This window comes from Syngnathus scovelli, chromosome 4 (genome assembly GCF_024217435.2).
Source record: "Syngnathus scovelli strain Florida chromosome 4, RoL_Ssco_1.2, whole genome shotgun sequence".
NCBI lineage: Eukaryota > Metazoa > Chordata > Actinopteri > Syngnathiformes > Syngnathidae > Syngnathus > Syngnathus scovelli.
This window is the reverse complement of record NC_090850.1, coordinates 10,915,547-10,942,728: the sequence shown is the minus strand read 5'-3', so window position 1 is coordinate 10,942,728 and position 27,182 is coordinate 10,915,547. Positions and strand designations below refer to the sequence as shown.

At 39.7% G+C, this 27,182-nt stretch overlaps 3 protein-coding genes across 29 annotated transcripts in view; 2 read left to right on the top strand and 1 right to left on the bottom strand.

Annotated features, from left to right (window-relative positions):
* The first annotated feature begins 634 nt into the window (after window positions 1-634).
* Window positions 635-2,835, top strand: fibinb (fin bud initiation factor b). Its single transcript, XM_049719213.2, has one exon. It carries the CDS (start codon window positions 908-910, stop codon window positions 1,529-1,531), a length of 624 nt encoding a protein of 207 aa, XP_049575170.1. The 5' UTR covers window positions 635-907; the 3' UTR covers window positions 1,532-2,835.
* A 799-nt stretch (window positions 2,836-3,634) lies between these two features.
* On the top strand, window positions 3,635-20,850 carry bbox1 (butyrobetaine (gamma), 2-oxoglutarate dioxygenase (gamma-butyrobetaine hydroxylase) 1). Its single transcript, XM_049719211.1, has 8 exons — window positions 3,635-3,791; window positions 4,702-5,141; window positions 7,893-8,007; window positions 17,018-17,216; window positions 18,137-18,242; window positions 18,339-18,535; window positions 18,732-18,898; window positions 19,869-20,850. The coding sequence occupies exons 2-8, from the start codon at window positions 4,740-4,742 to the stop codon at window positions 20,018-20,020; spliced, it is 1,338 nt and encodes a 445-aa protein (XP_049575168.1). The 5' UTR covers window positions 3,635-3,791; window positions 4,702-4,739; the 3' UTR covers window positions 20,021-20,850.
* A 43-nt stretch (window positions 20,851-20,893) lies between these two features.
* madd (MAP-kinase activating death domain) overlaps window positions 20,894-27,182 on the bottom strand; it is a 32,152-nt gene continuing 25,863 nt past the window's right edge. For 18 of the 27 annotated variants that reach the window (XM_049719184.2, XM_049719186.2, XM_049719192.2 and 15 more), the window contains 3 exons: window positions 25,860-25,929; window positions 24,366-24,412; window positions 20,894-22,263 (listed from right to left, as the gene is read on the bottom strand). In XM_049719184.2, the coding sequence (XP_049575141.1) occupies window positions 22,150-22,263; window positions 24,366-24,412; window positions 25,860-25,929 (231 nt within the window). In that variant the 3' untranslated portion in view covers window positions 20,894-22,149. The remainder of the gene's footprint in view (window positions 22,264-24,365; window positions 24,413-25,859; window positions 25,930-27,182) is intronic. The other 9 variants (XM_049719196.2, XM_049719197.1, XM_049719198.1 and 6 more) reach the window with 2 other exon arrangements.

The following is a 27,182-nucleotide window of genomic DNA, read 5'->3' as shown; positions in this document are numbered from 1 at the left end:
TTCTAGGAATTTACATTGTTATGATTCCAAATGTGTTTACTATGTGTACAGATTATGTAGATCAGGGGTGTCAAACTCATTTTGTTTTTTTGCGGGGCACATTTTATTTATAGCTTCTTTCGGAGGACCATTATGACTGTCAACCCAAATAAATGTATGAGCACCTCAGTAAAAGCTACAAAACAAACTGACAAATAACTCGTTTTAAAATCAGACAAGTAAAGACTGGTCAAATATTTTTTTTTAAAAAGATATTAAAAGTGAAGACAATTTGCAATTCTAGTAATGACACACGAATTTAATGCACAATTTGTCTTCACGGGACACATAAAATGATGTGGCTAGCCGTATCTGGCCCCCGGGCCTTGAGTTTGACACCAGTGATGTAGATATTCAAATTATATTTTCAAAGAAAATATACATTGTTCTTCTGTCTCAACCCGCTCTTGCCCTCTCCTTTTTGTGACATTTTTGGTAGTGTGCCAAAGTAAACCGTGATATTGCAGCCACTGGTGTGCGATTCCTTGCAACAATGAAAACCAGCAAGTGCTCCTGTTTTTTGAGTAGTAGTAGTAGCAGCAGACTGACCCCTCCAACCCGAGTGCTGCCTTGAAGTGACGACATGTAATCCGAGACGGGCTGGGAAAACTTTTGCACAACTCCTTTTCTCGCCACTCCATCCATCCATATCATGCCGTTTGTCGCATCAACCCAAGTCGGAAGTTGAATGGTTTCCATTCAGAGGCTCGCCTTTACTCTAGCTGCGTAGTGGAAGCTGCCAAGCACCGAAGGGGGCACACTTCGACGATAGCGCCCTTTTGAATGTTCGAAATGCTTCCGTGTAGAAGTCTGCAGTAGTTTGGTTGTGTGTGAGTGACTTTTTTTTATTATTTTGACAGACAACAGAATGGCTTTTACGCACTTGCTGCTGTGTGCGGGGATGTTGACACTGCGTCTTTGTGGAGCCTACTATAGCGGACCTCTCCAGCCAGAGATGTCGAACGGCACTTTTCACCACTACTTCGTGCCGGACGGCGATTACGAGGAGAACGACGACCCGGAGAAATGCCAACTACTTTTCCGAATGACCGATGAACGAAAGTGTGGTCCCGATGAGGACCAGGACTCGGTCATCCGGGACGATTTCATCATCATCAGGCGGCAGATTGAAGACTCTGCCCGGGTGCTGGAGGGGCTCGGGAGGAGCATCTCATACGACTTGGACGGAGAGGACAGCTACGGGAAGTATCTGCGGAGAGAGACAACGCAGATAAGCGACGCGTTCACGAACTCCGAGAAGTCCCTGCTGGAGCTGGAGGTGAAGTTCAAGCAGAGCCAGGAGAACGAGTTGAAGGAAGAGCACCGGCTCAGTGACGACTTTCTCAACATGATCGTGAGCACCCGGGACACCCTCAAAGAGACAATGGACATTTCTCTGGGCCTGAGGGACAAACATGAGCTGCTCTCGCTCATCGTCCGCAGTCACGGCACACGACTCAGTAGGCTGAAGAATGAGTACATGAAGTTCTGAGACAATAGCCCTGATATTCATCCCCCCACTGTACTTTTATGATGTTTGACCTTGAGGGAGCGCAATTACACACAGGCACAATCAAGTCGTTGTACTCTTACTTCTGGCAATCAATTTTGATTCAACATCACTGTGTTTATATTTTGCAATGCTGCAAACCAGTCATGAACATGTCCATCAAAAATGAGCATAACCATCTTTTTATATCTGTTTTTGCTGGCTGTGCAAAATGTTAAACGCCTCAATCTTGGGAACAGGCAGTGGTGGAAAATAGATCACCAAGTACAGTTTCCCCCCCTTTTGATGCCAAGTTCTGTTCTTTATCTAAATGTCATTTTTATTCTAATTGAGTTGTCAGCTGTATTTGTCAGGTTTGACCTAAAAAAAATCATTCTCTATAGCATGGTGTATTTTGCTGAAGAAATATACCCATTAGGCCACAGGTACTTTACTTATAAATTATAAGACATACTGTCGTGACTGTAATTATAATAATCCCAAACATTTTATATACTTGAAAATCTGTTTGTATCAGATTTTTCTTATGTCCAACGATGAAAATCAGCTACAACTCATTTATAATTGTGCAATACACAAATAGTTCTCATTAGGCTTTAATTTACAGATTAATTCTATTTGGGTTTATGACAAACAGCTTCCAAATCTGAGGTTCTCAAAGTTTACCTGTCATGGAAAGTGTGATCCATTTGACCACAACTGTACACTGTACACACATACACACACAGAATTCCTGGAAGCAGCCTTGATTGTACCCCTTAAGCAAGACACATGTCTGACAGATTTGCTGGATAACCTAATTTTCAGGAAGGGAAGAGCAGGAAAAATGGAGAGAAGAATTCAAACCATAATAATTATTTACTGAGTATATAGGATTTATTTTTCCAACGTTCGTAGGGATGTCTATACCTAGGAATTTTGTAACAGGCCAGCAGATGTTGCACAGTACCAGACTGTTGGGGTGCTAAATATTTAACTCAAAATGTAAGGCAGGCAATATAAAATGTAATGTTTGTTCTGAAGCTATGTATGTATGTATGTTGAGTGCCAGTATCTATCTTAAAAAATATTTTAATGTGTATTCTTAATTCATGCTAAGGTTGAAATGGCGCATCCTATGTGTATTGTAATATACAGTATGTGTGAGACAGCATACTTGTATAAATATATGATATAGTAGATAAAGACTGCAGGCAGCACTCGAGAAATTCAACCTCAAACGGCAATTTGTGTGACATTATCAGATTGTGTTGTGTTTGCACAAGTAAATAGTTGTTTGAAGTGAAGTATTGTATTTAGTGTCATCTGTATGTTATTTAAAAGATGTTATACTTTATAGGAATCTTTTGACACATTTTTTTAATCATTATTAGTGAATGCACCTTTCTTCTGTTGGGGGAAAACAGCCCATAGTGTGACATGACAGCACTATAATCAATGGGCACACGTTCCTGCCCACATCTTTGACAGTTTCGAGGTTTGCTTTAAATTAGACACAGAGAGGCCTTCTAATTATGAGTGTTGTGGAGGAACAACCTACTCATTGGATGTACAATAGTGGGCCTCCACAAAGCAGTTTTTCCCCCCATTACTCTTCTCCAATGCACTGAAAACAGCATTTTACAGTGTGTAGTCACAGTAAGTGGCACAGAGGACGTTTTGTCACTAAACTAAAAAAGTTTCTTGATTTAAAACACAGTAACAAATGTAATTTAATGTAACTTACAATGTAGTAGTAGATGGAGTAAGTAAGTCTGCCCCTCTGTTACACATAAATTACATGATAACTATTTGATTACTGTCATGCTTATGATCACCAATATTGTCCAGCTGTTGTACTAAATGGATCGCAGCTTATTAATGTGCATTTATTGTATCGATGGATGCATATCTGTGCAACAATACAGGTATAATCCATTTTAATTCCTGGAAAAATAAAATTTCATAGGTTTTTTTGTTTTTTTTTTGTATCTGTCCACCACATTAATTAGCGTGCTGCTTTTGTTGTCACAAAGGCACAGGTCACCTTTATGACTAAGTTGTAAACAATTGGCCTTTGGAACATGTAGGGTAATAAAATACTGCTAGCACAGTGATATTTTGGCTGCGCAATCGTGACGGGCGCTGTTGTCACGTTGCACTGCCTCCTCCTGCGACCTTTCACCGACTTTCTCTTCACCATTGACAGCCGGGGCATATGTTGTGTTGGTGGACAGCGAGCCACGGGGATCGAGGAAATCAGGTACAGTACAACAAAGGTACTCAAACCGATGTGTTTAGTGTCTTCTCTGGGCTGCAGGATACCATTGATAAAAACAAAAACTGGTCGCGAAGTAAATGTGGCGTTTAAAGCCCTACGAGCAACGATGACGTCATTTAGCTACCTCGCAGGAGGCATGCAATTCTTCAATAAAACAGATGTTTTTAGATATTTGGCATTTGTTCTGTACACCGTTGGGAGACGTAACATTGAAGTAACGCTAATTTCGGACACTCGGTTGTTTGCACCGTTGTGTTCAGTACAGTGCCCCAGACATGACAGCTACTCCGTTGTGGCTACAAACCACTAAGTGCGCATGGACTACTACTACTACATGTGTACAAAGTAACCATTGCTCCGTGCAGATCAGTTGGATAAGTAAATTGTTTAAAGGTTGAAAGGGAAAAGCTACACTGCATAGACAGGAATAGCGTGATAAAATTTTATTTTAAGGTTCGGGATGAGTTATGAGAACATCTTGAAAAGTCTGGCATTGCAAGGAATCATTATGTCCAAGAGACATTTGAATTGACTTTTGAGAAGCCAGGTTGCTTTACAACTTGGTTTTACATTCAACTGGCTTCCAGATAAACTGGCTCCCCATCCCAGATGAGGGCGTTAGGGCAATGTCAGTCCACTAATGTTTTTCCTGTCTGCAGATTTGTCGCAAGCTAAATAGAAAAAAGTGAAATAAGCATTCGTCACAAGCCACATTCAACTGCATACGTGATCAATGCTTCAATAAAAACGTGAAACAAAACATCTAAGTACACTAAGAGGACCATATGTGTTGTACTTCAAAACAGATAAAAATCAAACAGATAAAAATCAAACAATGTTAAGTTGTGTTTTTTTTTTTTTTTTGCTATTGACATTTTGTATTACTTCACAGTTGGTGGTTCTGTGTCATTTGGAAAGGAAGCCTGAACAATGTTGAGTACCTTGGCCCGTGTCACCCGGCCTGCTCTGCAGAGATGCACGTCTTCCGTGGCCTGTCAGACGATCAAGTTTTGTCGTAGACCACAAAAGGTTTCACATCCATCGTCTGTTCATCCGACTCTTGTGCAGCTTCGTGGACAGCAGACTTTGGGTTCATCTTCCTTCTCTGTGGCCAGCCACTCCATGAGACATGCCCGAGCACTGGATGAAGAGCGTCTGGTGGAGGTTGAATGGGAAGATGGAGGGCAAAACCTGTATCCCTTCACGTGGTTGAGGGACAATTGCCAGTGCTCACTTTGTACACTGCAATCAGCTCAGGCCCGTAAACTGCTGATGTCCGATCTGGACATTCACACAGGCATTAATGTTGTTGAGGTTACCAATGACAGCAAGGTAGGTCAACAAATCATTATTACCAACCTATATTATAAATTACATTTATGGATGTCATTGTCAGTTACATTCAGAGAAACCTAAAAAAAAAACATTGATCCATGATAAATATTACAATCGTGATATTGCAAACACATGAATGATGCAGGGAAATTTGTTTCGTAATTTTGCTTTTGACGCTAACAGTCAAAACTAATCGTTCATTCCTTTTATATTGGCCACATAATTGATTCATTTCATGTATTTAATCTCATTATATTGTTGACTGAAAACAATGAGGCCGGGTAGATTGTGATTTATTGCTCCCTTTAATTTTTATTTTTTTTTAACAAACCACCAGATGGCTTGACGAGCTTTCAGCTGGATTTGTTTTAATACTGCATTCCGCAGGATTTTAAGTTTCTAATTGTTACTGCTACCTGTGGACAAAAAATGAAATTGCACACTCACATGCATGGGTTTTCCTTTTTTTAGGCTTCCTCTGAGAAACTGGGTGTCTGGGGCATGCTAGATGTTGGTCTCTTCTGAGCAGATGTAGAATCCATTATGGCTTCTGGTCGGGACTCCGTGAGACAACGAGCTAACACGAGAATGCGCGTGACGTCACATGCGCAGAAAACCCGATTCCAGCCTGAAAATTATTTTCCAGAAGCTTGCAAGAATACCCATTGTTTTAATCTGCAATTTGCAAGATGTATGAGCCATAAATGGACAAATGAAAGTAATTGTAAAGTTATTTAGGGGCAAAATCCTGTGGAGTACAGCTTTAACATTACAATCTCAGAGCATATGCGTGAAAATTACAGAACTCGGTAAAAGATTAAATTCTGGTCCACAAATGAAGTTCCACATAAATGAGTGGACACCAACAAATTAAAAATAAAACCAAATAAAGTAACAAATATTCACTCAAATGTTGATTGCACATTTTTGGGATGGTAGCAAATTAGTTATGTGGCAAAAATAAATATACACCAATCAAAGCAAAGATAGCTAAACAGAAGTCACTCAGTAAAAGATTAAATTCTGGTCCACAAATGAAACGCCAATATAAATGACTGGGCACCAACAAATTCCAAATAAAATCAAATAAAATCCAAAATATTCACTCAGATGTTGACCATGAATTTTTGGGGTGATAGCAAATTAATTTAGTTATGTGGCAAAAATAACTATAATAATAAAATAAAATAAGTATGCACCAACCAAAGCAAAGATAACGAAACAGAAGTCACACAAATCCAATCACAAGTGAATCCAATCCTAAAAATTCTGATAATTGAGATGTGTCAGTGAGCACACGGGTGTAGGATTTAGTGTGGAAAGTGCCAAATCCATTAAAAATAAAATAAAAAATATTCACTCACATGTTAACCATTGATTAATTGATTGGAGTCGAGTGGACAGATAATCACTAATCCAGTCTCTTGGAATAAAGAAAATATATAGTAAGCAACACAAATCTGAGGATAATTTTTAGAGTGAGGATACCATACATATTCAGCATACTGAACAAAAATGGACTTCGTCAAAAGTGCACTCAACTTGAGATGAATCCGCGATGGCAGCGTTGGTCTTTGAGGCTGTTTCTCTTTAGCTGGAACACATGTTGAAGTCAAGGTTGTGATCAGTCTCAGACAACAGTATATTTTGGCACAAACACTTAGGGCATCTGCTCAAAAGCTGAATGGAAGAGCATTTTCACCTTTCAGCACACGCAAAAGTAACAAGCGACAAAGGGGGAAGCATTAAAGTCGACATATGGCAATGTGACTTTTTTTTTTTTTTAAATACAAATAGTTGTGTCTCTGGTGTGTCTGCTCAAGTGTGAGATTGTTCTACAAAGTCAATCTTTGTTTCCTATTGCTGAGATTGTGTCTGTAAGCAAGCCAATCTGAATTATGTTTCATTTTGACACAAATATGTTTGCGGGGTTTACGCTGCAACTGCCTGATAGCTCGAGACCCACAACAGTATGTAATAGTATTTATTAGTTGTTTATTCATGAATTAATTGTTACATTGTTTTTACTAGTTACGTACCGATTTTAATATATTTTCTAAAAAGTATCCTCAAGATCTGTCTTGAGGATTTTCTAACAAGTAAATCATCCCTAAACTTCTACTAGATTTGATAAAGGATGCAGATTTTGACTGCTTTACATCTCAGTGATAAAGTGTGTGACTCGTGCCATTCTCCATTTCCATCGCCAGCAGTGCTACCGGCTGGCAACGGTGTCTGGCTCTTGTGTTTGTCACTGTCTGTTACGCACATTTGTCACCTTGAAAAGGTTGGGAAAAAAAACTCGTCTTCTCTGCTTCACAAAGTTAACACCACTTCATACTCACAACTCCTCCAACAGCTTTTTTTTCCCTTGCGGTCCTCTGAATCAAGTCTGCACAATAGCAGTAAGAAGATAAAAGTCGTCCATTGCCAAAAAGGCAAAAGGATGGGGAAGCGTTGGATCAATCACAATAGATGCGGCATTTTGATGTGTTTTTATAGCACATGAATTAAGAATAACAATGAATAAACAATTACTACTTAAAAGCAAACAAAACATTTATGAAAGCGTTTGAGCGTGCCTCTTGGCAATTGCCAATTGGGAAGTTCACCTTTGACAACCGAGTCACAATGTCTCCTGCCTTTCGCCAGAAGTTAATTGGGACCAGCTTCATCATCTCCGACACTTATTGAGGGCTATAGAAAATGAAGGAAATGAGATTTTTTTTTTTTCTGGTTTCTCCACAGTTGTCCATTGTGTGGCCTGATCAACACACAAGTGTGTTTGATGCGGAGTGGCTAAAGAAACGCAGCTTTTCTCCTGAGGCCAGAGAAGCCATGCAAGAAGAGCTCTTCCTCAATGGTGAGTGGCTGTTTTTATTCCTCGTTTGGATTTGAAAGCTTACCCAATTATTTTCGAATGACTTTAAAAGAGCAGAAATGTTTGTCAGATTCCTATCGTCCCACAAGTGTTAAGTTTTCATCTGACGACGACAAGCTGAAGAAATTGTGAAAGCAAGTGTGAATAAGAGGTTCAGATTTTTCTTTCTAAATGGCCCACTTATCACCTTGATGATTCAATTGATTTTTTCCACCGTTTACTGGCATTCAGTAAAAGCAGGATCTTGTGGTTGACAACAAAATTATTGTTTATGCAGAAACAACATTGTGCCAGTGTCTGAAAATTGGCCTAAAAGGATGGAACACCTTCTAAATCATTCATATGAAAGCAAGAGAAATGATTTAGATTTGGACTTAGTTGATAGCTTGACATTGATCCAGTCTGCTCTACACAGTTTAAGGTCTTGCACTTGAGTGGCTGGCGCGGGAGTGGACTGTAGTTGGACTGTGTGATCTACCTTCGGTCCTGAAGGACCCACAGGGTTGAGTGGTTCCTGCTGTACCTGTTCCAGATTGATTACTGATCCTCTACAGGAGGCTAAATTTTCATTGCAGTTATGAGTTATTGAGCCTGCTTATGCAAAAATGACCACAAATTTTTTTTTTTTTTCCATGCAAACCAACCACACTCTTGAGTGTGTTTCTAGATTTTAACTGCAGTCCTCTAAAATGCTGCTTGGCTTGCTTGCAGTGCAAAATGACACACTCTTGAGGTTTAATTATTTCTTCCTCGGAGCCAGATTGAAATTCCTTCCACTGGGAAAAAACACAGGAAAGATGGACAAATTAATGATAAACAGCTTCTTCCAAGAGGTTTTCTCATAATGTCACATATGTGTTATTCATCGTTGGTCTTACTCCCCCACTCATATGGTGAACCCAATCCAGAATGTGCCTGTTCAAAAGTCTTGAACGCGAATATACTCACTGGGAAAGGCTACTGTGAGGTCAATAAAATAACTGGCCCTCTGAGGATTGTTTTTCAGCTGGTACTGCATGTCATTTTTTGTGTCTTGGAGCATGTTTTACCTTTCTGCTGCTGCTATTTCTGTGTCTATGCTCACTGCTGTCTGTTGTCGGGCTACGGTAGCTATTATTGGTTGGGCATGAAACTAATCCATAAAAATGCAAGTGTTATTTTCAATGAGTCTCTTTGATATGAGTCAAATGTCATGCTTAGAGGAGAAAAACAAGACCTGGAAGTCCCTGAGATGCCCGTGAGTATTGTTTATGGTATCTTATCATATTATAATTAATTTATGGTACTTTATTCTTGTGTATGTAATTAAATTCGATAAACGTAGATTTAGTAAATTTACTATTTACTTATTTAGATTTACTATTTTTCTATTTTTTTCCCCATTTCCTTTCAGTCGTTTTAGTAATTTTGTTTTCCGTGTTCTTCTGTGGTGGTCAGAATTTGCCTAGAGTTTATTGGCTCTACTCTATCAAGTAGAAATTAAATTTTCTTGTTAAAATCTCAAGAGGGGGCTAGAATGTCTGTTAAAACGTTAACCAAATGAGGAGTCCCTTCAACATTGAGGTAATGCTTTCTACCGGTGCCTTCCAGTATGCGGTTAAAACCACTCATGGTAAATTCAATTCACACTCATTACCATTCAAGTTATATTCATTACCATTCATATTCATTCATTATGATGGATTTATGGTTGACGCAAAAGTATGACGTAGTCTTATTAAATTACATAAATTGTACTCTATATAGAAATGGGAAGAAATTATTTGTGTCACAATAAAAGGCACATGCCTGAACCCCCCCCCCCCCCACACACACACACACACACACAAATCTCTTCTTACATGACAATTACATTAATCATAGTTTATGTTGTGTATGTAAGCACTTGGAAACACTCACCAAGACAGAGTATTATTTTTTCGTAGATTATTAGAACGAGAAGTGCATACATTATGATCCAGTTTTTAATTTTGAACAGTACAAAAATAACAAAAAAAAATTAAAAATGTACTAGTACTGCCTGTCCGAAAAGAATATGTTAACATAGATTTCAATCCTCACCCTCAGTTTAATGTTCTTCTAATGCTCTTAAATGCTTCTCTTTTGGTCAGACAGTTTTCCTAGTGACAACGGCAGTGTATCACACCTTTCAATTAGGTTTCAAATTAAATGCTCAGACGTCGCTTTACAGCTGAATTGCGAGGTAAGTCTCTTTCGGCAGTTTTCTACAACGTTAGGTAAGAGCAGGTCGCGCTTGTGAGCACCTCTTTTCTGCCACATGGAAAACGGATTTAGAGTGAGGGTCAACAAAAGATCTGCATGTTCTTCCAAATCGCAAGCCCACCGCTGTCAACATTTCCTTTCCAGGGAATGAACAAATATTTCCCAGAGCCCATAGTATGTGCTTCTAAGCTGGATTCTGACTTGCCGCTTCGTTAACCTTACTCAGAAACTTAGTTTAATGCTTTGGGCCATTGGTGACCTCTTCTGTTCTGTTCTTCAGAATGTTTCCCTACAACCAAATCACTTATTATTTGAGAAACTTATTGGCATTTGCTATTTATTCTTGTCACCTTTGCTCATAAGAGACACACTCATCGCATAAGGAGAGCAATGCCGTGTAACATTTCCGCTTCGCTGAAAGTTTCTGTCATGCAGAGTCTCTTATCAGTAATGACCCATTTTTTTTAGTCATAAATTTGCCTGCTTAACAAATCCGTCAGATGTGTCTTAAAATTTGACCTATGGCAAGATTTGCAATTTATTCATGTCATGATTATTTAGTTGGAGCTCAAATCATGACTAATGACTTAATACGTGCCTAAAGGTCAGAAATTACGCAAATGAATGTTTATGGAATGCAATCATAGCTACACCATTTTAATACGTTCTTCTCACATAACCGATTGACGTTAATCACCTCTTCCTATGCTGACGCATCAATGTGTTTATAAAGTACTTAAAATCTGAGAATTGGGTCATATAGTATTTAGATCAGAATTGGCTCACCACCAAAACTGAACATTTCTATTTTGCTTCGACAGCTAGTGCTGATCGAGGTGGCACATTTTAGCTAAGAATTGTGATTGCACGTATTAAACTTCTTGCCATCACATCCTAAAGAAAGGAACAGACATTGTTTACCTCAACCTTTCAATGCTAATTAAGATTAGCTAATTTTGAATTTGGAACATAATACTTAGGGTGAACTGTCTAACCGTTAACTTCATTGCAACTCTCACAGACATTGCAATTTCAGTCTCTTGACTAATTTCATCTCTCAGCTAAGTAAAAGCTGATTCATCATGCTGTCTATCTGGTTTCCTCTTTCTCCATCTGGTCTAAATTTTGTCTTGGCGACACAAAGCATCTTGAAAGCAGAGCTGTGAATGTTCAACCATGGAAAACTTGGATGTTCTCTCAAAGTCACTTCAGTTCACATATTAAGCTTAATCAGAGAATTTTCTCCAAGACGTCTTGTCAACAAACTACTGCTGTCAGTTCTGCGCCAATCTTAAATCTTTTAAACTATTGTCTCCCAATGCAAAAGCTATGTTTTATGATCAATTTTTGAAATAAACTCTCAAATACCTTTTTGCGCCTGTCGGCTGATGCCGTCAGTAAGTCATTCATGTGATTTGTTTTGAAAAAAAAAAAAATTCTTGACACAACCTACCCAATTTTTGTGTTTGATACGGGCTTGGGACCGGCAGTGGCTGGCTCGGAAAAACAGAAGAAGCACTTACAATATCAGTGCCAAGAGTATTGAGAGGAATAAAGTCTCTGAACGTCAACGTGTAAAATGAACTCTCGAGTCTTTTTACAAAGCTTTTAAGCCGATGTCGCAGAGTGAATTGCTGAGAAAGTAACATGCATCTTGGCAGGATACTCATGAAGTGTGTGCTTTCTCTTCTCAAGAACGCCTTTCACGGACTTGCAGAAATCATTTGTTCAGAATGAACTCAATTATGAACAGGATTTTCCGCTTCAATAAACTTTTCATTGTATCAGTGGCGGTGGCAATTCCAATTTCAGTTCCAAGCTAACCTCTGAAAAAAGGTGAGACAGTCTCATTTGTAGCATCTCTTTCTGCTTGCACCTCTTCACTAAAACACAGTACTTGAGAATAATTGTACGATAAAATGTTGAGCATCATTACCAGGTTATTTTATTAGAAAAATTAAAAAGATGTTTTTTGTGTCAGACACATTGCCTTATTATTTTAAATGTGTTAGTTCCATCTGGCTGGAGCGCCTGTGTGTGCATTCCGCAGATGGCCGGTTGAACTGATGGTAGCTTTGTGATAAAATTCCACTCAGGATGAAACAAAGTTCCTTTGTGGGCTGCAGAGAAGGTGACGCAGACCTCCAGACTTCAACAGAGCACAATGAAGCGCGAGATACACTGCCTTGAGCTGTCTGGCAGCTACCGAACTAGCTTTTTTCGCTGGAAAAAACTACTGTCATTTCAAACATGCACCTCCACAGTCCTTCTTGAGCGCTTTGATGCGGGTGAGGACAAATACACTGATTTTTTTCTTCTTTGACACATAGTGAGACATTTAAGCAAACAACATGCATGCTGATTCTTACATGGCCCTCTCAGCCCAGCACAGCTGGAAACTATGTAAGACAGCAACGTTGATTTCTCGTTGACTGCTGACGCACGGGCCTTCCCATATGGGTGGAAAAGAGGGGTGATTTAATCTGCAGAGTTTTCCGTTCCGTTTTTTTTTTTTTTTTTTAAATGGGGGAGATTGACGAAGACACTCGTGAGTTTTAATCACCAGCCGTGCCTTTCTTTTAATCCTTGATGAGTCATTTTTTTCTATGCCCCAAGTGCTGTCCACTCCCCAGGAAATTACTTACAGCTCTGCAATGACGCAAGTCACATTGTTTACGTTATATACATTTAGATAGTGTGTCATTTGTTCGTATGGATGGTGGTTTTATTTTTGGACCTTTGACTGACAAAGCGTCAACGTAAGGAAGTTGAAACACCAGGTTTCTCAAGAGTACATACTTGTTACAACCAAGCCTGACCTTTGCCCCATGTTCTGTTTTGTCATCAGAAGCAGAAGGTTCCTGACCTTTTGATCTGTGCAACAGTAATAAAAGAATAACTGCTATTGCTGCTGTGTAGTCGCCTTTAAATTCAAATGCTAATTTTAGCTAGCCTGTCAATTTGGTTTCCATTGATTGCTAGCAATGAGCTGGCAATGTTTTTTCATTTTTCATTCTATTTCTTTTACAGTAAACTCCAGAGCTGCCAACCTATAGAAATTTTCTTTCAGAAGAAAGTGTCTGAATTTCCATATTATAGTATATATTTACAGTATAAAGGATTAATCAGATCTCATAAGTCAAAATTAAAACTCACTTGGCACTCTATTTTGCAAACAAATAACATTTCTGGGAGATTGGTTTGGGGAATAGATTTCTAGTTTGTGTGATGTACATTTTGTGCAAATGTCTTTCTTGCATGTTATTTTTGTATTTCCTTTATCCGTAGCTGCTGCTGAACACAATGCGAGTTTCTCCATTGTGGGATCAATACAGGTCAATGAAGGCCCCTCCTCTCGACTGACATATGTCGTTGTGGCATCCTAATTTATTTCCATTTTCTGATCCTCTTTATCTGTTAGTGTTGGCTCCTGAGTGGCTCCTTATGAAGTGTTCTGTTATTAGGTACACCTGAAAATGGCGGTGTACCTAATGGAGTGTCCAAGTGACGTCACGGATCAAACAGCCAATCAGAAAATGGGGTTGAGGGCGGGTGTGGCACTTTTCACTTTCACTTAAGCTTTGGCCATGATTTTTCCCTAATGAAGTGGCCTGTTATAAGGTACACCTGAAAATGGCGCTGTACCTAATGTATTTGTTAAACGATTCGTTTGAACGAATCTTTTGAGAGAACTAATTCTAAAGAATCAGTTCACTTAAAAGAACTGTAATACACATCACTAGTATCTGTGTACTTTTATTGTGTATATTTTCTCCAGACACTTGAGTTGCTTGATATTTCGCTCCAACTCTATTTCAGGCAAGCCTGTGTGATGAGTGCACCATATCATCCAATCACTTCTTTCTGTGTTTTGCATGTCACTGACTTAGCAATTAGCAATGCTTCTCCATCTTTCTCCCCAGCCTCGTTTCATGACAATGGTACTAGTCAGTGTAGCTTATTCACTGGCATGGAGGCTGTAATTAGTCACTGTGCTGTGTTGACATGGAATGGGAAGCGATTTTCCACTTTCGCGTCCCTGCAGCGTATATAGCTACATGAACTTACCAACTAACAATCAGTACTGCAGACATAAAGAGCGTTGAGTGATTTACGAAAGAAAATATGGATGACCCGTAACACATTCAGGGGCCCTTCACATTATCGGAACTTGCATACATACACACTGCACATTTTTTGTCTGTCCACTTCTGCTTTGTGGTCTGATTGCAATACAGAAATTTGAAAGGCTCTGAAGAAATCGCTACAAAAAAAGAGATGTGGAGGCGCTTCAAGCATCAGCCAGGTACAAACTCTAAGCGCATAAATCCTCCTCACACCAGAAATACACTTTGCAGCTGTTTGATGGAAGTCGCTGGAGAGCGGCTCCATGGAAAAAGGAGTGTAACCAGATGGCGTATAGCAGCGGGAAGAATTTTTCCATTTGTCTGTCTGAAAGAAGCTTGCTGATTTTTCTGTGTCTGTCATATTCAATTGCTTTCAGTAGCAAGCTACCAAAGTGCTTGGGTTGCAATAGGAAGCCCAATCTATAGAAGGTGACCATTTCTGTTTAATATATAGTTTTATTATGGAAAATGAAAAGATTCACCCTTGGAGGATGATAATAAATACGCTCTCAAGGTAGTGATGCGTGTTTAAGAGATTGGGCACGCTCTACTGCTCATCTCAGCTCCAAACTGAGATGCTTCTTATCCATTTCATCTGCACCACTCCAGGGTGGATTTTACGATCCAGGCCTCATTACTTCAGCACAAAACAGCAAAATAAGGAAAGTCGTTTTATAGTATGGCTTGAAATTGTTTAAGCTGCATCAATATTACATTACATTTAGCAATGAAAAGCGTTAAACACATTAAGAGTTTCTGTTGTCAGCAGAAAAATGCAACCTTTTGAAAAGTTATCTTGAAGGCAAAGGATTTCTCTGGGAACTTTGTAATTGTTCTTGATTGGTTGCATATATATTTACAAGTGCGTTTTGAGACTAACCCTGATACTATTTCATGATGGGCTTTCTGGCATGTTCTGTTCTGACTTTTTCCCATGGTGGAGTGAGTAAGAAGGTCATTTTGATGATCACCTTTGAGTCAATCACCCACACCAGATAATTCCGTTACTTCCTTTGTTTGAAGCTGCGTACCATATTCCATTCCGTCTTGCTTTCTTTGTGTACTACTCTTCGTTTTTATGTCCCTTTTCACACAAGTATTGGCATCTGCCCATGTTCCCAGTAGGCCATTTTCCCCTTATCTTCTGTCCTCCATCATAAGAGAACAATCTGGTGTGGCCACAGAGCTTAAGACTAGGAGCTGATTACCAACAGCTCCAGGGTATGAGTTTACCGTGTCAGTTCAAGGAAATGGGGACACAAACACTGACGGAAAAACACAACATAACTCCCAACAGTACCTGACAGTTCCAGCTCAATACAAACGGTACACATTGCTTGCAAAAGCAAATACACCTGATTTGAATAAAGTGTTTGTCTAGGTCAAACACTTCCTCCTTTCTGAGACAAGTGAAGACTTACCCAAGGCCAACTAAGACAGAAAACTTGGCTGAACCTTTTGTTGAGAATGATGTACAAGAAGTGGTCTCTTTGGACTTTGGTGGTAAAGTAGAAGAAGACTCTGACATTCTTGTAGAACGTCCGTTATGCAACACTGAACTCAAGAAGAGCATCTTTGCTTGCTCTCTGTGGAGTAAAGGAAGATGAACTTGTACTAAAACGTAATTCGAACCCAATAGCTGACCCCTCACAGACAATTAGCACTAGCTGAATATCAATAGTATCTCATCACAGCTTTAAAATGATCGAGGGATTCAAACAATAGTTATGTGAATAGTGAGAGCCATAATGACTAGTGTTGAAAACTTATTTTCACTGTAATAAATCATCGCAATGAAACCTCAAAAACTAGAGCATGTCCCAGTGTACTGCATCAATTTACCTTTGCAGCAGAACGTGTCCCAGTTTTACCTCCAGAGGAAGCATATCTCTCAATAGAGACACATACTGTAATTAATTGCTTATACCCACTGTAAAGTTGAAAAGGTTTTGCTCACACAATGTTGGTGCAAAATGTGAAATAGATTTGAGCGCAATTAAGATGCATGTAGGTCAAACGTATAAACACACTGCAGTACATGCAGAGATATTAGAGTTCGAGGATCAACTATTCCCACTTTACCCAATTTGGACTTGCAGTAGGACTTGAGCCAAACAATCTCCCTCTCTGACCTCTCGACAGCATTTAGTTCTATTGACTGAACATGTTTTCATGTATTAGCAGTATTCATAAGCTTTTTGTCACAAATAATCTTAGTCTATATGGAAGGGGTATTTTTTTGGCTTTTTTCTTGGTGCCTGTTTAATTTTTATACTATTTCTTAAGTCTAGAGTAGATAAAGTAAATTGCAGGCTAATAAGGCCACTTTGCGAGAGTTTTGGAAAACTGGTGGAACGCAATTGATGTTATGGGCACTGCTTTAGATAATTCAGTAGCTCCAAAGTTTCATTGCTGAATAGACAGATAGTCAGGATAATTTTTTTGTCTGGCATTTTAAACACATTAGTGAGCAGTCAAGGTTGTGCTTTGTTAGTTTCTTATGTTATCATTTCATATTTGGCATGGCAGTTCTGAGGTTCAAGATCTGAATCTTAACTCTGCATTTCATGCGGTTTGTATCAAAAGTCAACCGGCAATAAACATGCTTCTGATTCCGACTCCATTTCTTTGTCTCGTTTCAGAGCGCTACTACTGGGACAGCAAACTGCGTATCCCCACTGCCGACTACCAGGACATCCTCCACGATGACAAGGCCGCGCTGGCGTGGCTTGTGGCGCTGAGACGCGTTGGTATCGTTTACTTGAAGGGGGCTCCAGCAGAGCAAGGCCACGTGGCCCGACTGGCCGAGAGGATCGGTTATCTTAGACTGACGTTCTACGGGTAAGACTCAGTGACGTTACCCGATTGCGTGCCTGCCAACGGCAGCCAAGCCGCTATTAAATAAGCTTTGACCTCACCAAATGCTCAAATGGTGACTTTTCCACATGTGCATAATCTAGCTGGTGCTCAGCCCAAAGACTGTAATTAAATACAACTCGATATACTATTTATTTCCCAAGGAATCAAAAAATAGTTTGCGCTAAATATTCTTTACGAGGAAAATATGCGTTGATTGGAGTTAATCACTTTGGTTTATTACACGAAGGAGCAAGCCAAAATCATTCCAGCTGCTTTAAACCCAGAGGAATTACCTGGTGCACTCGCTCAGAACAGAGGTTTGGAGTGTCTTTCCACTGCCAGAGGATGAGCTCAGAGTTGGAACTAAAGAGCTGTCTACTTCTCATCGTCAAAACATGGGAGCGAACGTTACCTCATTAGCACTCGGCTCGTTCTCAACACATCTTAATGAACAGCAGAAAGCCCCACAAGCGCTATAGTCATAGTACGATGTGCTGAAACTTTGTCGTAACACCACATCTTTTCAATTCAGATGACACGCGGGTTAAAATCAGAAACCAAGGCTGCTACACCCCAAACCAAACAAATGATTCAGTGAATGCCGCCAAGTGCCCGAAGGAAAACACAAGCAACCACTGAGCAGGCGTTGTCACAACATGGACGGGCTAACGCTTCAGGTCAAGACTCAACCATCTACCTGCATCTCAAAGAAAAAGCCCATGGGAGTTACTCAATTTAGCTTCCAAGAATTATCAAACAAAGCACTCATACACTTACAGCTTTTCAATGCCTCCATTTATATATTGATGAATACTCAGGCCACTATTCACATGCTTTTACGTAATGACGGAAAAGTGCTATAACAAAAGATGTCTGTGTCTTCTTCCTGTTTCTGTCTTCAGGCATACATGGCAGGTTGTGGACAAGTACAACGCAAACAATGTGGCCTATACCTCAGGAAATCTCAGCCTCCACACAGACTACCCTGCATTACACTTTGCTCCCGGAGTGAGTACATTCAGTTGCATAATTCAATTTGAGGCTCCGCCCCCCCAGCATTGAATGCATAGTAAAAGGGGCATGATCACGGCCCGTTGAGCATAGGTGCAGTTCCTGCACTGCATCACCCAGGCCAAAGAGGGCGGCGACAGTGAGGTGGTCGACGGCTTTCACACGGCCGAGCAGCTGCGGCGCGAAGACCCCGAGGCCTTCCACACGCTCGCCACACTCTTGGTGGACTTCACTGACACGGGGACGGACTACTGTGACTTTATGTTGCAGTCCAAGAAGAGGATCATTGAGTGAGTGAGGTGGCCTGTCAAAACACACACACTATATGCGGAACAATCTGCTATAGACCTCTTTGAACGAGAGATTAGAAAGAGAAACACTGCCATCTGCTGCCCAACATGTGTGCTGACATATTGAAGTATTCATTTCTTGTAGTTGCCCAAGTCACCTCTTATTGGCGGTATTATTGTCTGTCTTTGTGCTCAGCGTTAATGAGCAGGATCAAGTTGTGAGGATAAACTACAACAACGCCACAAGGGATTCGGTGCTGGACCTCCCACTTCATCAAGTTCAGCCCTTCTACAGAGCACTCAAGGCCTACGTGAACCTCATAAAGCGACCCGAGAATATGGTCAGCTACAAGATGGAGCCAGGTCAGCATCAACTGCCTTCCCCAAAACCACTTCTTCTGCAAAACATTTCATTTGGGGTCAATTAGGGACAGCGAACCCTACCGCGAATAACAAGAAAATTAACATTTATTGTCATTGCCTATACTGTCTCAAAACAGTTTACTTGCATTCTAAATTCATCTTAAATTACTCTACCCCTAAAAACAAATAGATGACATGAGAGTAAAAAAATTACAAAGATACACTACCATTCAAAAGTTGGATAGTCATTTAGCATCTTATCAATGTACAGAGAGTGTTCCTGATAACTTGAATATTATCCTTAGGGAAAAATAGCGACTTCATTTTTAAAAGGACATTTCCAAGTGACCCCAAACTTTTGAACGGTAGTGTAGAAAACCAAGCATTTAACAGTTTTGGTCAAAATGTGTGTGGCGTGCTCCAATAACCCCACCATCCATTTCTCACATGATCGAACGCAAAAGGAGCAGCAACATTGAAAAAGTTTGTCAGCAAGAAAATACTTGTGAAAATACTTTGTCTGGGGAGCCAACTTTTATTATTCCCTGTTTGTTAGTCAGGGCACTTTTTTTTTTGTCTTGCTGCATTCCGTTCACGTCACAGTTCAACTGTCAAATGAGTTATAAAATAGTCAGCTTTCCCCCTCCAGATTTTTTATCCTAAATATTCAACACGTTTAATATTTCAGGCTGTCAACCCAAGCTGCCTCGGACATCTTAATCGGTACAAATCCAATCTTTAACATACCTCAGACCAAAGGAGAATCCTTTGAGACAGTTTTATGTCCTTTGTCAGGATGGAGCAAAATAAGTTAAGCTACCCCGGCATTTCATTTAATATTCTAAAATACATTTATATATTTTATTTTCTTAGCCTCTTAAGTATTCGCAACAATTTTTGTTCACCACATGCAGCTACCAATCCTCTGCAGACATGCGTTTAGTCAAAAGTCTTTCTGCTTGCATTCCAGGGGACATTGTGACATTCGACAACTGGCGCCTACTTCATGGTCGAAAGAGCTATGTCAGCACTCCGGACAAGGTGCGGCACCTGGAGGGCGCCTACCTGGACTGGGACGAAGTCATGTCTCGTCTCCGAATACTCCGCAATGCCGTCAATTAGGCTGACCCATGTCACTCCATGACACCGTGACAGCTAAATAGTGACACTTTAATCTCCGCATGATATCTCAATTGCCTTTGTCACAGTTGGAGGAGTTTGAGCATTACTCTCGCAACACGCCAATGCAACTATTTACGAACTCTGGTTTTATTAAACAATTTTACAGGGCGGCCTTGAAAAACATTTTGAACTGAATAATCAAAGCTGCGTTTTCGTCTGCCGTTTTGCCATATCCCAATAGGTGCATTTTCTACCACTCACTTTTTGATGTCTATAAAATAAGCTCTTCCAATTGCAAATAGATCCTTTCCTTATTTATTTTATGTCATATGGTAAATTAAGCCAAATGATTAGGTTGGATGTAGTCCTGTGCCTTTTATCCTTTTCTGCTGGTTTTAAATTACATCGGGGATTTTCAACTGGTTTTGTCCAAGAGACACCCCCATTATAACCAAGAAGCAACTCAGGAACCAATGCTTTGGCAGAATAGTATTTTATTTTGCACCGAAGGAGGATAGACCTATACAGGCTATTTATTTGCATCTGTATGTCTATTTTGGAAATCTCAGCTGCATTTAACAAAATTTGGATGGTTAAATGAATTTGGATGGGTAAATAATTAACAAAAATAGCTGGAAAATCAAGTCTAAATAATAAATCAATTTTATTTTTAAAAATGTTAAAATTTTCCATTTCGCTGACCATCTGCAATACTGTCACTGACCATCGGTTGACAATCCCTGACATACATAAAAGCCACGATGCCAAAGTTGTAAGTAAATCAACAAACGTTTGTTTTACTGGATCGACAATAAAGCAACATTTTAGCAGTCTGTCTAATGTAGTTCTTCCAAAGAATCAAGAACACGGGGCTCTATTTTGGACCACTTTATTAGATGGCTAAAACTGTACATATTTTTTTTTTAAACACGCCGATTAATAGAATACTCACATTTGGCATTTCTTTCCTCAGACAACAGTAGCCAGTCAACAACAGTGACAAAACAGTTGGAAAGATTCACAGATCCTCTAAGTGTTCTCCCAGTTCCGTATTGAATTTTGGATTTGGGCTTATTGTGACAGATGAGTTGGAATTAACGGCGATTCCTACTTATTCACTTGTATACAGTCTATGGCTAAAATGGAATTGTACCAGTGTATTGCTGGATGAGGAGAAAGTACTGAACACACAGACACAAAGTTGAATATACGATTAAGGGGCGACTTCCATCACAGTCCAGAAAATGTCCCACTTTCATCAGTGTTCACATCTTCATCATTGATTTTAAGTGAACTTTCTTTATAGAATAATGACGCCTCTATCGCTTTTCCGACTAAAATGTGGCCATGTGACAACCCTTACGCAAAGGCAAAAACTGTACATTGACAGTACAACCTACCATTGCATCTTGAGTTTGAAGGTCACATTCAATTGAGCGCTTTTCTATTGTATGACCGACCTACTAAAAGATTACAGTTCACACGTTGACGAGACAAACAATGGGTAACATCTAAATGTTGCACATTTAGGCAAGTCAATATTTAAGGGTATTTCTTTTCAGAAATATACAGCAATAAGTATATATTAAATAAATACTATATATATAAATATATATAATATTTATTCCTGAATGGTCAAAATAACATGCTATTGAGCAACAGCAGAGCACAGACAAGGTTACAGTGAAACTAGAACAGCAAATCAGCCCGCCGGACTGAGCTAACAGCAAGAGAACACATTATTTCCTCAGCGGCCACGTCACACTAAATAAGCACGCAATCACACAAAGTTGTATGACGGGAGAGCTGTGTGCACGGGACCTGCATGCACTTGGTTCCTCTAATGTTCTTACAGAACATTTGGTCTTGGTCTTATCGTAAAAGAAAAGAGATGAGGACAAACCTCCTGGGAACAAATATTTACATGACATCACAGAGCACAGAGGGTCTAAAACAGGCCAATATTTACACAGATTTGTGTGCTTCCGTGTTACTGAGGGATCGTCTGTGGTGTTGGAACTCAAGTAGAGGCACATGGAGGAGGAGGAGGAGGAGGAGGAGGAGGAGAGGAGGAGGAGGAAGAGGAGGAGGAGGAGGGGAATTGGAGACCAGAGGGGGCAGAGGGTGCACTAGCTCGGGAGGGGTCGTGGCGATAGAATCTTGGCTTTTCCATCTGGCTCCTTCCCCTTCACAGCTGCCACGTAGGAGAAAAGGCAGAGGACCGAGTAACAGATCTGATGGGCCTGCACAACATGAGGAGGCGGTGGAAGATGTTAGCTGGTGTCTTGGTGTCATCATGTCAAAATGCCAACAGCGTGAGAATGACCGGTTATGTAAACTTGCACCTGTATGTTGCGGTTTAAAAGTTGGAGGGTCACTCACAGATGTCTATTTTGAAATATTATTTTGCCCCCATAGAACATTTGTCAACATATTTCCAGCTGACCTTCAACCTTTTGGGTAAACATTTAGTATTTGGGTGGTGTACTGTAAATCAAATTCTGATTTGATCAGTGACATCATGTAGTGATCTAACTGACTAACCAAATGCATGGAAAATGCATAAAAAATGCAAACAAATACACAGTAATGAAAGAAATTATTAAAACTTGCTCCCCTAGTAGGTAGTAGTTTTGATTTAACAAGGATACGTCTGTCTTTAGTGGGTCGAAGGACATTGACGAGCAACTGTACATGGATGATACTATTTTGGTGCAACAGACTTCCATTCATCATTAACTACGCACAAGGCTGAAGTCAAAATGACACTGCATGTTTGTATGAAAAACAAATCTGGCCCATAAATATAAATCAGTCCAACTAATAGTTTACATATTATTACAAATTCATTTCATGCTGTTGCTATCCTTGAAAAGTCATAGTGGGAGCGGCGTAAAACAAGGATCCCGTTTAATTGGTCAAAAAGTAGATTTTGCACCTTGGAACAAATGTGCAAAGCAAACACAGTACGTCATTGTTCGAGGACTTGTACTTCCCTGCACAGTGATTCTCAAGGTGCGCTTGCTATATGTAGCATATGTGCCACACGGGCTCCCACTAGTGGCACATAAGCAAATCACTGCAGTAGTACAGTCGAGTTGCATTTAACTTTTAAGTTCAAAATATTTGCATTTGATCTTCAACAATTCTTATTTTTAAACATTAATCTTGGTGTTTATTGTGCAGGATATAGTTTTTTTTTTTAATGTTCCTATAGTTAAGCTGGTTCAATGGTCAAACTGCATAATGCCACAGTGACATCAAATAATAAATACATTTTTTTGATGAACAAAGAAGTTACTTGCACTACATTTTATCGGCAGATATTTTTCTTTTTTTTTTCTTTTTCAAAATCGGATCGTTTGCAATGTCATAATTTTGCCAACCCGCAATAACATCATTGATAGGATCTGCTCAATAAGATATTATAGAAAACAATCTCATTAATTCCTGAAATGTTTTGCACTACCATTGTCAAAATCCAAGATTTAATTTTTAAAATGCATAATGAAGAATAAATAGCGAGTTGTAGGCTGTGAGAGGAGTGTGCTCTGCGCCCTGGCAGTGGACCAGTAGGATATAACGATACGTTCAAGTTTTACTTTTATCCTAAAATGGTGTATTTTAGCCAAAGGTACAATCCTGGTGGATTAATATGACTTTGAACCCTTGTTGTGCCAAGGAAATGTTGGCGGCTATGACTGGTGCTCATCTTGCTGCTGCTTCTTTTTCAATACCACCGTTGTCTTCTTCTCCTCCTTTCAACTATGACGAAGCAGCTGCACTGCCTTTGAAAGTATTCGTGGCGACTTACATTCGCTTTGAGCAAAAACATAAACAAGGCGGGCATTAAACCACAAGAATTGCACCTTTGGCTAAAGATGCCAGATTACAGTTGTGCTAAAATGTTTTAAGATAAACCTCAACAGTTATAGTGTCATTATGAAGACATAGTTTCATTGTCGTTGTTCTGCGGTTGGATGACTAAGTCAACTCTTTACTATCTGGCTTTTTCAGCCACGCTGACACACTCAACTGCGCATTTGAATAACGTTCTGAGTTTCCCAACAGAACATCGTTCAAAAGTGCCCTTGGGTTACTCAGTAAACCAAAAACGGGCCTGAATGTGTGAATAGGTGAATGTGAGACTTGTGAGCAGCAAGGGGCCAGCAACTGTCCATCATATTCCAAACAGATAATGTGTGCAAGTCAGACGATGAAAATTTGACATGGTTTATCATCAGCTAGACTAATTTATACAAATATTTTTCAAAGTCTACTTTTAGTACCGTGAGACATACTGACTGAGAGACAGTGGTGCGCTGGCAGACAGATAAGGACTCACCATGGGGGTCTTGTACTTGTGGATCACCACTTCTTTAGTTTCAGGAACTATGCCGATGCAAGAGACAGAAGAGAAATTCAAGGGCAGCAGGAACTTGAGTCAGTTTATCTTTGAAAGCTTTTCGGTGTTAAAGAAGTGAAATCTGAACATGGCTTCAAAATAGGTTGTGGATACAAATTAAATGTGCCGTGAGCGTGTGTGCAAAAAAACAATACTGAACTTCATATGAAATCCAATAAATCTCCACTTTAGAACAAAACAAAGCCCACAAAAATGGACAAATGTGTTTTTCAAGAAACCTACAAAATTAAATGAAAAGAACAAACACAAAGACAAATTTTCTCTTCACCCCAATGAAATGAATGTGAAAGGTGACATGACGAAGAAGCATCTCGGCAGTGCCCAACATATTTGGCCCTAGTTTGACTTTTCATTAGTAACTGAACCCATAGCAGAGAAGAGGAGACTAAACACATGAAGGACATGTTAAACCTCTTCTCTCAGCACCCTAAAAAAACACAGTTCAGGAAGATCCCCAAAAATGGCCCATGATAGATGGAGTCTGGGGTGATCTCCCAAATGAACCGCAACTGATGAGGTGAGCACAGGACAGCAAAATGAACGAGTCGAAAGATCACAGTGTGTGTGTGTGTGTGATTTGTCTGAATAAAAAAGGTGACAACACTTTACCTGCTGGAGAATGAAGGTTTTCATAGTGGCAAAGATGAGGGCAACATTACAAAATCAGCACAGAGACACGACAGTAACCCAGCCTGGCGCTTCACTTCAACCTTTGGAAACTATTTCCGACTTCTCTGCCTGCTCTTTAGAACAACAAAATTACAACACCAACCTACTTACGCTCCAGCTGTTCAGTTAACCTAGACTCATATCAATAATATCGGCAACTCACTCTGTGTTTTACTCCATCATTCACTGACCTCTGGATTAAATAATCGCCTAAATAAAATTGGGATGTATTATGCCTGATTTCGGTGGTGAGTTTGCATTTATGCCTGGCACAAGACGTTGGCATTAAGATAAGTTTTGTATCCCAAAAATGAGGGTGGAATGCATAAGTAAAAATTACTGATGAGGAATATATTACTAATATATGGTGGCTTGCTGCCATCTGCACTGAAGATTTCTCTTTCACGCTTAGGAACATCTGTTGGAGTTTTCAAGGCTTTATTCTATACTTTTTTTTGTTCACTATTTACTTTACTGCCCCAACTAGATTTTTGGAGTAATCCTACCATAAAATCATTCTCGATGTAGTATGTAACTTTACCATGAGACATTTAGATTTATCAAGCAATTCATTTACATTGTTAATTTCAAATTTTATTTCAGAATGAATGTGTTTTTGCTCCATTTTGCCCATCAGTCTACTGCTCACGTCCAATTAAGTGAACATTTATTTAGCTCAATGCCACGAAGCTGAGTTACTGCCGCGCCAAGTACAGGCCTACAATCAATAGATGGTGTAATTACCAAATTCCTCCAGGACAAAGACTCCCTTCACTGTATTGCACTTTTTAATGTGACTCAGCTCTATGAAAACCTAAAAAAGCAAACAAAAAACAAAAGAACAACACAAGACAGAACATTATTAACTTAACAATACTGGATGAAAGTTCAAACTTTATATAGTATATATATTTAAAAAATTATAATCAGGTTAAAACTTGCCTTAGTATGAAAGATAAATTAAAAAAAAAAACTACATGTGAATGCAAAGCTTTTAACAGCAACGGAAGAAAAAAAAAAATAAAGCACAATATGAGAAGTTTCCATGATACATGGGCAACAGTTAAATGCAGTGGGACTGTTCAAAATTAACAAGTGCTTGATAAAAGCATTGTAAGTCACATCAGAGATTAAATCATTTTCTGTTTGAGGTGTTCGTCAAAAGAAATGTGGCCCATAGCTGCATACATGGAATTTTCATATAAAAGAGAAAGGGACACACAGCTACAAGAATAAAGGAAACAATAGAAAAGAAAAAGGAACCCATAAGATGTTACTGCTAAGAAACAAACACAGCAGAGGTTGTGTACCTTCCGCTCCTTGCAGGGGGAGAAAGCATGGGAGAGAAATGGTTTGGATTATTATCGGACAGAAGAGCACAAACACTCAACGACACTCTGGGTGGGCACTGTCCACAGTCGAAAATCTAGCAAAGACCGTACCCCTAGACGTTATGAAGACAAAAAATAACAGGGCAAGTATTCGACTAGGGTATTAAAAAGCTGGCTTCCCTTTTGCTTTCCATCCCCCAGAGCCCTCCATGCCTCCTCCTCCAGCAACAAGGGCTGGCACCACACGCTCACGCAAGCACAAGAAATTCACGAGGGCACTCAAATGATGGACGCTTGGTTCCTACAGCTTCGTATAAATGTCACATCTGGCATTGTCGTACTGCAAAGGAACAGCCTGTACTTGATCATTTTGTGCGTTTAATGTTTTAGAGAAACAATCCATTTCGATCGAACGGTGTTCCAGTTTTGAGCACAGTTACAAGTCGTAAATTAAGATTTAAATGTGAAGATCAAACATCCGGAATTGACAGCTGTGATACGAGTGGAGATACAATTTAAGAACAAAGGCAGGTAGCTCTATTATCTTAAGAGTTTAAGATTTACGGGTTCGGAAGTTTCATTTGGTTCGTAAGAGGAGGCAAAAAATTGCTGAGGCTCCGGTTCGTATCTTGAAATGTCCAGAAGTGTATACGTTCGTAAGTAGAGGTTTCAGTGTACAAGTAATTTCTTGTATCTCAACCAGGACAGAGGTTCAGATCACTGATCTTCAGGTGAA